Here is a 14207-nt window from a genome sequence, read left to right as displayed (position 1 = left end):
GAGGCAGCACACGGGTTTTGTTTGCTGTGCTTTCCCGTGGGGTTTGAGCTGCTCTGAATCAACCCAATGTTAAATACAGAATGCATATATGTTCAGAGATGGACTTACAAGGGGATTAGAGAAACCTGTGATAACACAGTTTGACCCCTGCCTTTGCTCTCAGTCTTCTTACAGGCTTATTCTGTACTCTGGGTTAAATTCTGCCTTTCACCTCTTTTTTACCTCCAGTGTTTATCCTGGGAGCACTTAGTCCTTGAGGCCCACAGTTCTGGCATTGCTGGAACTCCCAATAAAGTCATGGGTGTCCAACACCTTGGAAAATCCAGTGTTCATGCAGGAATCTTCCAACTGGTAGGCAAAAACATTAAATGCACGTGCTGTTTGTTTGGTGATATGCTCAACACACTGACAAATCGACACATCATTTTGTTGTGAGTTTGCTCCTGATCAGAGATTCCTTCCACAAACCCCCCAGGAGAGTTTCTGAAAGGAGGAGTCACTCACCAAGGCACCTGCTGTGGATGTTGTGCCCAGCCTGTCCTGGTGCCTTTGGGAAGCCCACTGAAATCCTGGAAAAGTGATGTTGCTTCATGGAGTTCCAGCTAAGCTCTGTCAATCACGGGGATGAGTCCTGGGAAAGAGACTTCAGCACTATGTTCCTGTATTGCTGGAACTGCTTCAGAGAAATAAAACCAAACTGGAAACACCCTTTAGCCCAGTGGGGTCTATAGGAGAACTGAATTTACTGTCCTTTCTCTTCTGGCTTTATCTGCTCATCAGCAATCTATTCAGAGTGAGAGGAGGACACTGACAAATATGTATTTTAAGAGAGGATAGAAGGGAGGATCTTCATATGTCACTCAAATTCCAGTCCAAATTGTCAGCTTAGGTTTTATTAGGTGAAAAAAAAATAACTGACTGCTGTGAAGCATTACCTTTAAAGCTGAATCTTTTGATTATGTTTAGTTTCCTGAAATCCATCAAGTCTGTGAATATGCCTGGGAAACTTTTGCTCTTGCTCCAGTAAATTACTTGTTAACAATCTGTGCTACTCTGTGCCCATAAAGCACGTCGGCTCAGATACAAGGTAGGAACCTAATATTTTTGCATCTGTGAAAACAGAGATGAATCTCAAAATTCACATCTGGCTTATGTACCTGATCAGGCAGGGCTGAATCCTTCAATCCTGCCTCACTGCCAGCGGTGGCCACGTGGAAAGAAAACACTCAAACAACATATTGCAGCTCATCAGCACAGCATGTAGAACATACTTGGACTTCAGCAACCCCTTCCCCTCTGTCCTTTCAGTCCTGTGAGCTGCCAGAAGCATCTGACTTCTGCAGGTGCACAGTGGCAAAAACAAGACAAGGGAGAAAAAAAAAAGAGAAAGAATGCTGGTGTCTGTAAAGAGGGTGGGTAAATCTGCATAATAATGTAGCAGTTTCAAATTAGGGGAAAAAAACCCTAGAAGTTACTAGGAAAGATTTAATCATAACCCTTTCAAAAACCTGAAGCAATTAGACAAAACCAGGGTTCAGAACAGAGGACAGTTCTATCCTGGATTTTCTCTTTCCATCTGTGACTCAGAGCCTGCTTTCTTGTGGGTGTGAACGTATTTGGGGAGTTAGATAGCTGTGCAGTCTGTCCACATACTGAACCTTTCCTGTTCCTAATACCCACAGGGATATGATTTCCACACAGAGGTAGAAAATCACCTCCATGGGTGAGATGGGAGCTTTAGAAAAGGAAGTTGCAGCAGTTGCTTTCATCCCAACTCAGTCCATGACCTTGGCACGGCATAGCTCGAGGGCAGAGATATTGGAGAAGTAGTATCTTGAACATTTACATTTTTGGAGTGGAGGGGGACAGAAGCAGAACTTTGATCACATGGACAGCTTACAGACGCCTCAGATTTCATGGAAGTTCAAAATCTGGGATTTCACATTAACAGATTGATAGAGATTAATGGAATTTCATCATGTGTTTTGACCCAACTGTTGCATTACACTCCAGAGATCCCTCCTTGTGCCACTCAGATGCAAAGCACCGTGTCAGGTGGTAATAAATGTGAGTCATACAACTGGAAAAACACAGAAATTAGTCAACTGTAGAGTGACAGGAGTAGTTTGGTGCTGGCTGGTGTGAGAGCAGCCCCAGAGCTGGGAATGGATTGTTCTTTGTGTAATGAAGATAGCAAGGACCCAGGTTAGCATTGCCAGGACTCAAGTATTGGATTAACACAATCACAGATATGATTAAGGGCTGAAAACCAGAGTGACTGTTAAATATTTTCTTTACATTCTTTCTCTAACCATTATGTGGGATACACTTCAGCAGTCCAATTTTAAGCTGTCTTGCAAAGTAGCAGGCTAAATTCCCTTTTTATTCAAAATAATTCAACATTATTAATCTCACCTAGTTTCAGTGTCTGCATTATTATGAGAAGCATCTGACTGTAAAAGTGCCAGCCTCCCTCTCCCTCTGCTGAGAATGAAAGTCTGAGGCAGTTACCTTGGATGTGGGGGGTCCTTTGCAGACATCTGACATTAAGGGAGGAGAATTCCTTGTCTCCTTTTAGCTTTTTCATTACACAATCTCAGTCTACCCTATAAAGTAAAATACTTGAAAAACAAGCACACAAGGAGGAACTGTAGAAGGAATTTGGAACCTCCAGGATGGTTTTAAGTGTGATGGTTAAACAGTCTTGTTCTGTAACCAGGGTCCTGCTCCAGGTGCTTTGCATGGAAGGTGATCTGCACCAAGGTCATTTTTTAAAATCTTGAAGAGGAGGATTCTTCTTCCTGTCCAACAATTAGTGGCCTGTCATTAGTGACACCTGCACCTGTTGTTTGGTATTTTGAAAGCCTTTGTTGCAGAGGCCAGAAGGGAGCTGGGGGCACTGGATTCATGATGGGAGTGTCTGGCTGAAGTATCCACTGTTCTGTGTTTTCTTCTGCTGCCTCTAAGGTGGTAAGCACAGATAACATGATGGAAAGAACTGAGCAGAATCAGCTTTTCTGCATTAGTCCCTGCTTTGTTGGATTTGCAAGAGTTTTTCTGCTGTCCACCCACTGGTTTTTAAAACACTTAATCTCATAAATATAATCTCTTATTGACAACAGAAGTGGCTTATCCTGATTTGAAAGGTCACGTTGGCTCTTTATGGAGGTGCCCAAGTGTAGCCCAAAAACCACATGAATTGAGAGTCTGCATCATGTACTGCACTGTCCTGAGTCTCTCATTTGTTTCTTGTTTCTTCCACAGAAAGAAAAAAAAAATCTCCTTTGAGTCTGGGGTACAGCTCTTTAAATGTCATGCAAAAAAAAGAAAAAAAAAGTATTGCCAAAAATAGAGCTGAAATCACTGTCCTCCTTTAGGCTGCTGAGCTTTCATGCTTCTGTGGAGATTTTTGGTACCTCACAGGACCTTGGGCTTTGACAATATAAGTACTGTACCTAAAATTACAGGTGGCAAGCAGTAGTAAGGGTGACCTCAGGCCACTCCAGTCATGAGGGATCCATTGATTTATTCCCAGAATAAATCAAGGAGAGTAACAAAACAATATGTGTTGAATAGGAGATGAACATCTCTTTTATAACCTTCCTGGCCAGAGGAAATTTCTGTGACTTACAATGTCATTCTTTTTTTCCCACCATGCTTGTGATCATCCTTTTTATTAAAACTTCCTTTCTCTGTGTTATTGGCATCCAGCTGATAAATTCAAATGTCAGTTTTCTGGAGGAATCCAAATTAAACTAGTTTAAGTCTCTTGCTCTTCTCTCCAAATGCATTGCTGTGACACCTTGTCTTTTTGTCAGTTATGCTCTGTTTTGTGATGGTTTATTTGCAGTAAGTTGCTCGTCATCAATACTCAAGGGTTTCACTGAATCTGTGTCTATTTTTACTCATGTAGGAGCAGTAAAAAGAAGAGAAGGCAAGCAGTACACAACCTCATGTAAGCAATAGGGAGACTGTGTACAAAATGACAAATATTTTGGCTGTATTAAATTACAGAGACATTTCTGTCTTCTTACAGAACAGATCAGAAAATTTATGATAGTTCAGATGAAGGTAGTGAAGACTGAAAATGCAGTTTGAATTAACTTTATAAGCTTTTCCCTTTCTGTTGCCCTGCACAAGAAAATTCATGGTAACAAACTAAATATAACAAACAATATATAAAATAACAAACTTGAAACCATGAAGGAACAATTGCCTTTTAACCAACAGCAAAAGGAAAATGAGAAAAGATCAGCGTTCAAATCCCACTGCCTTTGTGAATCGCAGCAAACCACCGTTCCCTTAAAGATACATGTGAGAGCTCTGCAAAATCTTCAAAGCTTGTTTCAAGGGGAAACACAGTTACAAAGGACTGAACCAGTGGCTGTTTCTAATACTACTTTGAGGAGTGATTTCCACCCTTATGTAAGTCTGCTACCTCTTTGGATCACTTTCTCTGTGAATTCATAGCGACTTCAGACTACCTTGGTCAGAAATGAGTGTTTGCACTGAAGCTTTTTACTTTCCTTTTGGGATGTAGCTTCTGTTGAAAGCACATTGATGTTTTAAAGCCTTTTGAAATGATGGAACATTTCCTGCAGTTCGCTGCTTTTGCACCATCTGGCAATTGAAATCTTCTCATCACCAAAGAGGTTTTAGAAGGAATAATGCAGCCATACTTGTCATTCAAACTAGATCCCGTGGGGTCAGTCCTTAGGAAACAAGATTAAAACCTTTGAGTCACCTTCAGATTCTTGCAGCCCTTGGTGTGTGTTTAGTTCTTCAGGCCATGTCAGCAGGAGCTGGTGTTTAATGGCCAGCAGGAGCCCCAGTGGTGTAGCCAGTGAGACCATTTGACTGCTCATGGTGATGGTGTCTCTCAACACTTGTCCATTGTGAGATGAATTAACAGTCTCCAGGCCTCAGAAGAGGTGTTTGGTCAGGTTTTGTGTTGTTTAACTCTGGTACAGGTTCCTAAAGGTAATAATTCCTGTGCAGTTGCTGTGTGAAGTGTGTCCCCCCCATCAGTGTGTGACAGTGATGTGGGTTCAGTCCCAGGGCAGCTCTGGGCTGCCATCTCGCTGGGTTAATGCTTGCAGCGTTAGAGAACCTGGTTTCATCAGCCTGCCAGGCAGGACCTGGGGTTACTGGGGGGCTGTAAAACCTGTAAAACATGCCTCTGTTTTTGTTGCTCCCAGGGTGGAACCTGCCCTTACCCGGATCAAAGAGGATCGGAAGCGGATCATCCTGCCGGCCATCGACAACATCAAGTACAACACGTTCGAAGTGCAGCAATACGCCAACGCCGCCCACGGCTACAACTGGGGGCTCTGGTGCATGTACATAATCCCACCCCAGGACTGGCTCGATAAAGGGGATGAGTCAGCTCCCATCAGGTAAATCTCCCCTGTGCTGTCACCTTGGGACTGGCGACGTTTCCATCCCAGCTGTCTGCCAAGGGCAGTTGAAGTGAAAGGCAAGGCTAAAGGCTTTGGGCAGGGAGGGCGAAAGGAGGCTGGAGAGAACAGATGGCTCTGCAAAGCTGGGGCTGTTTGAATGACAAGTGGGCCTGCATGTGTTGCCTCTCAGAGCTGCACCACAGTGTGCACAGAAGGGCACGTGCTCTAGCTGTGAGTGTGTGCTTCAAGTTCATATTGTGGCCCTTAGGAGGATAGCAGGATCTTTTTCATCTAAGCTTTTGCTTTCCAGTGGACTCTGGCATGGGTGTTAAGCCAGTGAAACATTTGTGTGTATGACAAACAAAGGTGGTGTGTACATGATTACAAAGAGGCTGGTTTCACTTCTGCTCTGTGAGCAGCAGTCTTGGCCATCAGCCCAAACCAGAGCTTCCCATGAGCACCAGCAGGAGCTGTGCTAGCCTTGCTTTGTTCAAGAGTTGAACTTTTCTTTATTTTTTTGGGAACTATGCACACATGTTCTGAGTTTTCGTGCTGGTTGAATTTTAAAATGAACCCAGACCGTGTAGTCAGTGTGTCATTTTATTTTTTTCTATAAGAGAGCATGTTACATTACAGAAATGGAATTTTCTAAGGAGATGCTGTTACAGGAATTGTGAAGGTGTTTTTGAGAATTGTTACAGTGGGAAAATAGGAACCTGTGTGAAAAGGGCTTTCTTTCCCCTTCGTTTGAAAATTCACATCTGCTAGCCCTTCATCTCCTCCTCTCGTCTTAGCAGCTCCTCTGAGATGTTCTGTACTTGGTTAAGGGTACTATTGTTAGGAACTGTTGAAATAAATGCTAAAAAATATGAAACCCAGATATGCAAAAAAAAAATAGATTGCTCTACCCTATTTTTTAAGATTTCTTGGGAAGGACACAACTTACCACCTTAGAGTCTTCTTCATTTTCATGTATATCACCTCCAAACTAAAGTAAGCTAAAACTCCACTGTATGGTCCCAGTGTGGGCTCTGGCAGAGAAGCTGATGTACTTCCCTTCCAGTGTAAAGCTTGAGTTGTCAAGTCCTGACAAGTCATCCAAACACTTCTAACAACATACCCATCTGAAAAGATCCAGGTGATCCTTTGGAAGTGAAAGGACACAGACAAACTGATCACATTTCCAAGGGATCAGTTGGATGGGGCCACCTCACAGGATCTGCCCCTCATGCAGAGTAATATTTCAGTCTGTATTTGAGCAAGCTGTACTTAGGTTCATTCTCATGCTCTGTGAGTGCAAAACAGAGCTATACAGTAACATTAACCTTATTTACTGGAGGACAGCACAGTCCATCATCACTGACCCTTCGCTTGGCTTGAAACCTCAATAAGCAGGAAAGAAATTACTTAGGAAATCAGTTTTCCTGGATAACATGCCCTGCTTGCCTCGCATTGTTTTAAAAATGCAGGTGTTTTATACCTGTTTCACTCAGCCCTGAGAAACAGGTTATTGATGAATGAAAATTAATCAGCCAAAATTTCATTCCTGCAACCAGGGTTTCAGTCTTCCATTCCTGCAACCAGGGTTTCAGTCTTCCAATCCTGAAAGGTTTTACACACTTCATGACTTCCAGTTTACACAGGAAATCTGTGTTCATCTGTACTGTATTAATTTTCACAATGGATTGCTCCAGTATTTGAGTATCTTCTGTTCTGGAGACAATGATCAAGTACCAGATAAGACTGAACTAAGAGGTTAAATCTCAGCAAGATCTTGGACATTATTTCAGTGGTGGTAGGTCATGCACTCCCTAAGGCGTGGAAGCTGCCTCTGCAAAACACTTCTGGAAATCCAACTGCAGATCTTTTTAATAGAGGATGAGGAATCTCATCCCTGTATTGCTGGGATAAGAGGGGTTTTTTTCAGCAATACAGGGCATGATGTGTCACGGACTTTGTCTGTGTTCAGGCTCTTGCTGGTGTCACGCTGGCACTGAGTTGGGCTGACACAGAAGTGAACAAGGTCCAAACTCAGGCACTGAGCAGTGTTGAGATCTGAGGCACATAAGTAGCTGCTCCCAAGAGCAGTGATTTTATTCTGAACCCGAGTGAACAAACCCTCCAATTTAACAGTGCATAAACTGCCCAGGGACAGATGAGACAAGCAGCACAAGGAGGGGAGCACCCAACCCTTGCTGACAAATACCAGGAGCACTGACACGTTGTGATTGCCTGAGCATCTCTCCTGGAAATTAAGAATTCCATGCCCTGAAATGCAGAGGCATCAACATTGACCTGTGAACATGTACGTGTCTCCCTGGGCACATGTGCTTTGGAGGCAGTGATCCAGGGGAGCAGAGCATCCACCTCACAGCACGCTGCTCTGCTTGCTGATGGGGCTCTGAACCAGTAGCACTTGGGTGGATTTGCTAGAGCATTTGGCTGTTGTGTTATTCCTGCCTGTAGAAATGCAGTGCAATTTTGTGGCTTTTCAGTGATATGCCAGTGTAATTGTGGTAATGGGAAGAGTGAACGTGTGAGCGTTATTGATGGAAAGAATCAGGAAGCCTGTATACTTAGGATTGAAATTTGAAAGCACCCAGGATGGGAACTTAGTAGCTTAGAGTATTTAAAGTATATTTTCAAAAGGAAGGCAAAGTTAGTTTTCAAAATCTCTGCTGCTTTGGTACAGGTTTTGGTTTTGTAACCAGCTTTCCAGACCTCGTACTGAAGAAATGATTTCTGTTTTAGTCCACTTTGCAAGACACGCAAACAGGTCCACATTGATGGTGTTTGGATCCATGTGTCTGTTCAGTGCTTCATGAGATTGCAGGACTGTTCATCAGCATGAAAACTGCAAGTTCATTTAGTCCTCACTGTTCCTCTTAAGGCTTCCTTTGACACTCTCTTCAGCAAATAGTGGGTTTGGTTTGTGCCTCTCTGTGTGTTTTGTGAAAGAAAAGGCTTGTAACAAATAACCCCGGGGCCAGTTTTGTGGTTGGTGTAACTGAGTATTTCCTGCCAGATCTCCAAAGGGATTAAAGATTTTCAGTGTTAAGAACCATGTGTTCTCTGGTATCAGTGAGGATCAGAGCCCTGGCATTTCTCATGTTTGCATTGTATGAATAAATATCATCGATCTGCAGAATTGGGTGAGACATTTAGAAAGCAGGGTCCGATTCCTGTTTCCTTCTGGGACTACATAACAGATGTGCTTAGTTCTTTGCTAACATTTTTTCTGTTTGAAGCCTGATCCTCTGATTTCTTGAATGGTGACAGTGGTGTGATCCTACACAGAGCCTTGCTGGGAAGGAGCAGGAACTGTCCCTCATGCCAGTGGGGCACTGTATAGGCAGTCATGTCAAGTGTGCACCACAAAATGTCACAGCAGCTCTTGTGGTCTAAATGACAATGGGGATGTGGCCTTGAAGTGCTAACAAAGGTAAAGAAAAAGCAAGAACAAAGTGTCAGATTTTGTAAAGATTTCAGATACACTTTAAAGTCGGTTCTTTTTTTCCCCCACGTTAATACTCTGAACTTCAGAACAATTGATGTTCCCTGAATCGGCTTCTGCAGGCAATCCATTTTACATGTTTGACATTTGAGATGTGAGATGTCCCTAACATGAAGATTTAAATGAGGATTGTTATTTTGACACGCTGTGTCCATCACATCATTTCCCATTTGTGTTCCTCAGAGCACGCTGCCCCAAAACGTCCTTATCATCTGGCAACAAACTGTGTGACAAAGGATCCTAGTTCTGAGGGTTTCCAGTGAATTTGACTATGCATTGAAACTAGCTGAGGGTTTTAATGCCTGCTGTATTTTTTTCTGGGTTTTGGACCAGCAAGGAAGGACTCTGGTGTTCTGAGCTCTGCTCTGACTTGTCTTCCCTCACCCGCCGTGATTATGATGGACTGCTCTGCACTTGATTTCTTGATCAGCAGCCACTAACATTACAGTCATTAGTCAGCCTCACTCAGCCAAGCCCTGCACAGCTCTCCATTTTATCTTCCTCCAGCAGCAGTGGTGCATTTCATTGTTGCATATGTTCTCACTTACTGCTTTAATCTGCCATAGCTGGGTACCAGGAGGAACATGTTCCCACACGCGCTGCCTCAGCCACTCAAGAGAGTGCCTTGTGTCCTGCTCATGGGTATAAATTAGAGCTGGATGTGCCCCCAGTGGTGTGGTTTGTGCTGCCTCCTTTATCTGGGGGTGTGTGTGCCCATCTCAGGTGCAGGTCACACCCCGTGCTGCTCTGCCATAGCAATGCTGGTAAAGCCCTGTTGGGTCTTTGCTGCTCTGGGAAGAAACCCATCTGTGCACCTGAGCTTAGGAAGGTAAAGTCTTTCAGGATAAACCATGCTGTCATGTAATAACAACACTGGACACTGTTTATTGCTTTGATTATGGCCTCCTTTTCAGTTTCTGGTTCACAGGAGCCTGTAACAGAGCAATTTCTCTTTTATTTGTCCAGGTTCTGATGGGTGTCCAGCCTGTTCCAAAAAATACACTTCCATGGGTCATCAGAGAGTTATTTTACATCCATATTTGCCCTGCCTTTGTAACTGAGCATTAGCTTGTCATTTTTTTTCCCCTCTAACTACTGAGCAGCAAATCTGTCCTTGGGTTCTGTTCTCAGGGCCTGGTGTAACTCTTTCTTGCAAAAGACAAGAGTTGTAAGAAAAAAGAAGTATTTATGCAGGTAGCATGCAGGTTTCCCCACTTACCTGTCAGGCCAGGGGTGAGGTGCTGCTTAAGAACCTGAGTCAATGAAACATTCTGCCAGGGGAGGTGGAAAACTCAGAGATATGGTAGGTGATGTGTCATTTGAATCTCGTTCTCTCTCTCTCCTCGTGCCTGTATATATACATTTTTGTTTATATATTTATCTATAGTTGCGTTTATGTTTACATTTCTGTATTTATGTGTGAGCGTTTGTCAGTTGTCCTGGAAATTGGACTTGGATGCTCTGGAAACTGTTTCAAATGTGACATGATTGCATGATGATGATGATGATAGAGAGAGATATATATACTAACCTTAAGGCAGGAGAGAAGGAAGATTTCCTGTATCACGTGCAGCATGTCAGTCTGGTGCTTATCCCTTTCTCCTTCACTTGTTCCTGACAGAGGCTCCAGGCAGGATCCTTCAGTTGTCTGTAAAGGGAAGGAGAGGGAGGCACCTGGGTGGAGAAATGGGTATGGCACCTGCTGGAATTTTGCTGACAGAGCTGTGCTCCTGGGGACCTCACTAAAACAAAATAGTTGTGACTCAGACCTACAGCAAGTGTCATCCCTGGCCAGCGTGCCCTCTGTTTGTGGTGCCTCATCCCAAAGCAGGCACTGCCCTCTCTGCCCTCCAGCTGCCTGCACTGTGTCTGCTGCAACAGGAGGCAGGGAGGGAGGGAAGGAGAGTTCACAAAGCCCTGCTCTCTCTGCTCCCTCCCTTTCCCCAGGGCATTACAGAGTCATGTCTCTCTCACATTTCCCTTGCTGTGACCATACTATCAGGTAATTTCCACAAATTGACTGTGCTGTGCCTTTCTCCAGTGCAGAATCAATATGATTCTATCCTGCATTTTAAGCTTTTAGCTGCAAAACCCATTTGGCTGTGTTTCCCACATTATCCTTTAAGTGCTGCTGTTGATTATAATTAATGCTTAAAACATCCTCAGTTGTGTCAAAGAATATTCCACAGATCAATTAAGTTTCATAACACCTTTGAGGTGTTGGTAAAGAATAGTGCACCTCTAATTGCTCTTTTATGATACCTTCCTTCTAAAAGTGTCACTGTTTTGCTAGAAAGTACATGATGAAGGGAAAAGGTTGCTTTATATAAAGCAGGTGTTGTTAAGTTTAATATATTGTACTCTCAAGCTGTGAAGTGCTAAGGGTATGCACTTTCTCATGTGCTGCCCCTTGGCTGGTGAGCAGTGGTTAAGACATGCTAAGGTAGTTGGTTTTGCTCATATATCCATTTCTAGCTTTCAAAGAAAGTCTGCTGCACTGCACTAAAAGTGGTAGATACACTGGAGTATTTCAGATACTGGGAAAACCCAGTGCTGGCAGCCAAGTGAGGGTCTCCTGCTTTTTGGGGAGCAGGGTTTTTTAAAGTGTTTGCAACGTGTCAATGTGACACTGCAGTCCAGTATAAAATTATCCAGCTTAAAATGTGCTTAAAGTGCCTTTAGGAGTGAGTTTTGGGGTTTTAGGCTGCTGAAGCATTCTCAGATTCTTACCCAGTGTCATTAAGTGTGCTTCACAGATGGAGGAGCAGAGGCAGAGGGAGGTGACTCACTGGAGACCAGATGAGTGGCAGAGCTGGGAATAGAGTTGGGGTCCCTCTGCTCACAGCAGTTACCCCCTCACGGGGCTGTACAGTCACATCACACTGCCTTTACAGCTGGGGCACTCAGAGCACAGGGCAGTGAAGGGCCTGGCCTTGGTGAGGCCCCCAAAAAACTCTTTGTGACTCTACTGGAAGCGTTGAACATGGAATATGCAGAAAACATTGTGCACTGCAGGCAAGTTCTTCCACTGTGTCAGGATGTGTCCAGGGCAGGGCCAGGGGCTTCTCAGTTCAGCTTCTGGGCTTGCAACTGTGCTGCTGTGCAGAAGACCAGTGGCTGCAGGTGGCCAAATTCAGGTAGAAAAAGCCACTGTCAGTGGCAATTTTCAACAGTTCTCTGAAAAGCTGGGTGTGGTTCCTTCTGTCCTTCTGCTGCTGTTGTTGCTGAGTCCTGAAACCAATTTTTTTTTTCTGAATAAGCCATGAAGGCTTGTGGAGTCTATATTTGAATATATCTAATGAGAAGAAATAAAGCATAGGAGAGAGGGAGCTGCAGAGGCAGCCCTCAGTGGCATTCAGCTGTGAGTGATGATTATGTAGCTGCATCCAAAATGTATTTCCCACCCCCATTCAATTAACAACTCAGTGTTTTAATGGACAGAGCCGACAGCTGCAAAAATCCATCCCCCAGAGAGAGGGATTCCAGCACCTGAGAGCAGGCTGCAAAGCCTGGCAGTACCATTCCTCATTAGGAAGGGAGGAGATACATCCTCATGGGAGCATCCTACCTCTGTAAGGAGCTGCCTCCAGAGGACTTTTGAGAGGGAGACAGGGCTGGAAACAGAATGAATCTAAGCCCAGACTAGCATCTCAGTTTTGCAAAGCAGTGATGCCTTAATCCAGTGAAGCCTGTGTGAATGGAAAATGAAAAAATGGGGTGTGTTTCTGCCCCCTATCGTCTTCCTTTTTTTTCTCATGAACTTAAGAAATATACCTGAATTATTCCCTCAAAGGCACAGCAAAGGCACTGAATTTCCTTATCTTGGTCACGTCCTTCTTTTATTTCTGTTTCTAGACTAAATGTAGTCCTTGTTAGCCTAAAATATGGTTTTCATTGATACAGGGTGTGACCTGGAGGTGTATATAGGATATGTCTGGTCCTGAGTACAGGAGAGCTCTCACCCTCTTTAGGAACATCTGTTTCCAGGCTTGGCTCTAGGAAGTATAAGGAGGAAGATGGATTTTATCAAATAACTTGAATTTATAAATGCCATCCATCTTGCAAAGATCCTGGTGTACAAGGATGTGCATCTGCAGAGGATGGAGGTGCCCAGCCAGGAGTACCCAGAACCACGAGCGGTTCTCACAGAGCCTCGAGACCACTTCTAACTCGAGACTGATTCCACAGAAAGCCTTCACAGATGACAGCACCAAAGAGAGAAGTACTGGAATTCCTTGCACACAGAAGGGGCACTCTGGGTGTGGCAGAGGTCCAAGCACTGAGGGTGCTGTGGTGACCCTGCTGCAGTTTCTTTGCAGGGTCTCTGACATCTGGCCTCGATTTTCTCCATCCTTTTCAATGGAATGAGTTCAGGGATCTCCTGAGATGCCCCACTTCAGTGCAAAGACATCTGTGAAAGCCAGATGTTTGCCATTGTAACCACCATTAAATCTTGTCCTCAGCTCATCACCCAGGGAATGCATCTCACTCTGTAAGGGTGAAACGTGAGAGTTAATCAAACCATTTCAACTTCTTTGTCAGAAACAGCGCTGATCAAATGTGTTCCTATCAACAGCTGCCTTTTTCAATTATGCAGAGAAAACACGAGAGGGATAGTGTGCATTGCAGGAGAGGCTTGTAATGATCTGGGAGGTGCCAGGGGCTTTCAAACTGAGAGAAAGTGCAAAGGAGAGATGCTGAAGTGGTACCAGGAGTGCCAGTGGCACAGTAGAGCCTGTTACAGACAGCAGCACCTCAGCAAATGAACCTTGTCATGGGTACCAGGCAGTTCTGTCACAGGGTGGGCTCTGTTCTGCAGTGTCAGGATATGCATTGGGCCCAGGAGCAAAGAACTGTTTTGTCAAACCATATCTTGGCCATATGTTTGTAGCCTTTTTAACCTCCTGCTGTAGAAATGGTGAACTGCTGATGAGAAAGAGGACCTGAAGTGATGACAACATTCCTGCAGCCACCTGCAGGTCATAGAATAGCTTCACAAAGGTTGAAATTCATATGCTAGAGCTGACTCCAGAAAGCCCCTTGGCAAACTTCAGACCAGGATTGATCCATGGCTCTCAACATGCACTTTCTTTTAATATGTGGGTAAGGGGACTCCTCATTTCCAACAAAGGTTATGGGGGTTTTTGTGTGTGTTGATCTTCCAGTAAAGTGTTGTCTCGTTCTTGTGCTACTCTGTGGTAACAAACTTCAGCTCCAGCACAGAGGTTGTGTTGTAAAACAAATGAAACCCAGCCTGATACTTCAATGACACACATGGGGGACTTCACATCTTG

The 14207-nt window shown here is 44.1% G+C and overlaps 1 protein-coding gene across 2 annotated transcripts in view; it reads left to right on the top strand.

Moving 5' to 3' along the window:
- GALNT9 (polypeptide N-acetylgalactosaminyltransferase 9) overlaps nucleotides 1-14207 on the top strand; it is a 111023-nt gene that overhangs the window by 28007 nt on the left and 68809 nt on the right. The window contains exons 1-2 of one of the 2 annotated variants that reach the window (XM_018076479.3): nucleotides 3929-3955; nucleotides 5199-5396. In XM_018076479.3, the coding sequence (XP_017931968.1) occupies nucleotides 3954-3955; nucleotides 5199-5396 (200 nt within the window). In that variant the 5' untranslated portion in view covers nucleotides 3929-3953. Of the gene's footprint in view, nucleotides 1-3928; nucleotides 3956-5198; nucleotides 5397-14207 lie in introns of those variants that run through there. The other variant, XM_029961188.1, reaches the window with a different exon arrangement.

Source organism: Manacus vitellinus, unplaced genomic scaffold, assembly GCF_001715985.3.
Source record: "Manacus vitellinus isolate BGI_N305 unplaced genomic scaffold, ASM171598v3 scaffold_31_pilon, whole genome shotgun sequence".
Taxonomy (NCBI): Eukaryota; Metazoa; Chordata; class Aves; order Passeriformes; family Pipridae; genus Manacus; species Manacus vitellinus.
The sequence above is the reverse complement of the archived record's forward strand: the minus strand, read 5'-3'. Positions and strand labels throughout refer to the sequence as shown.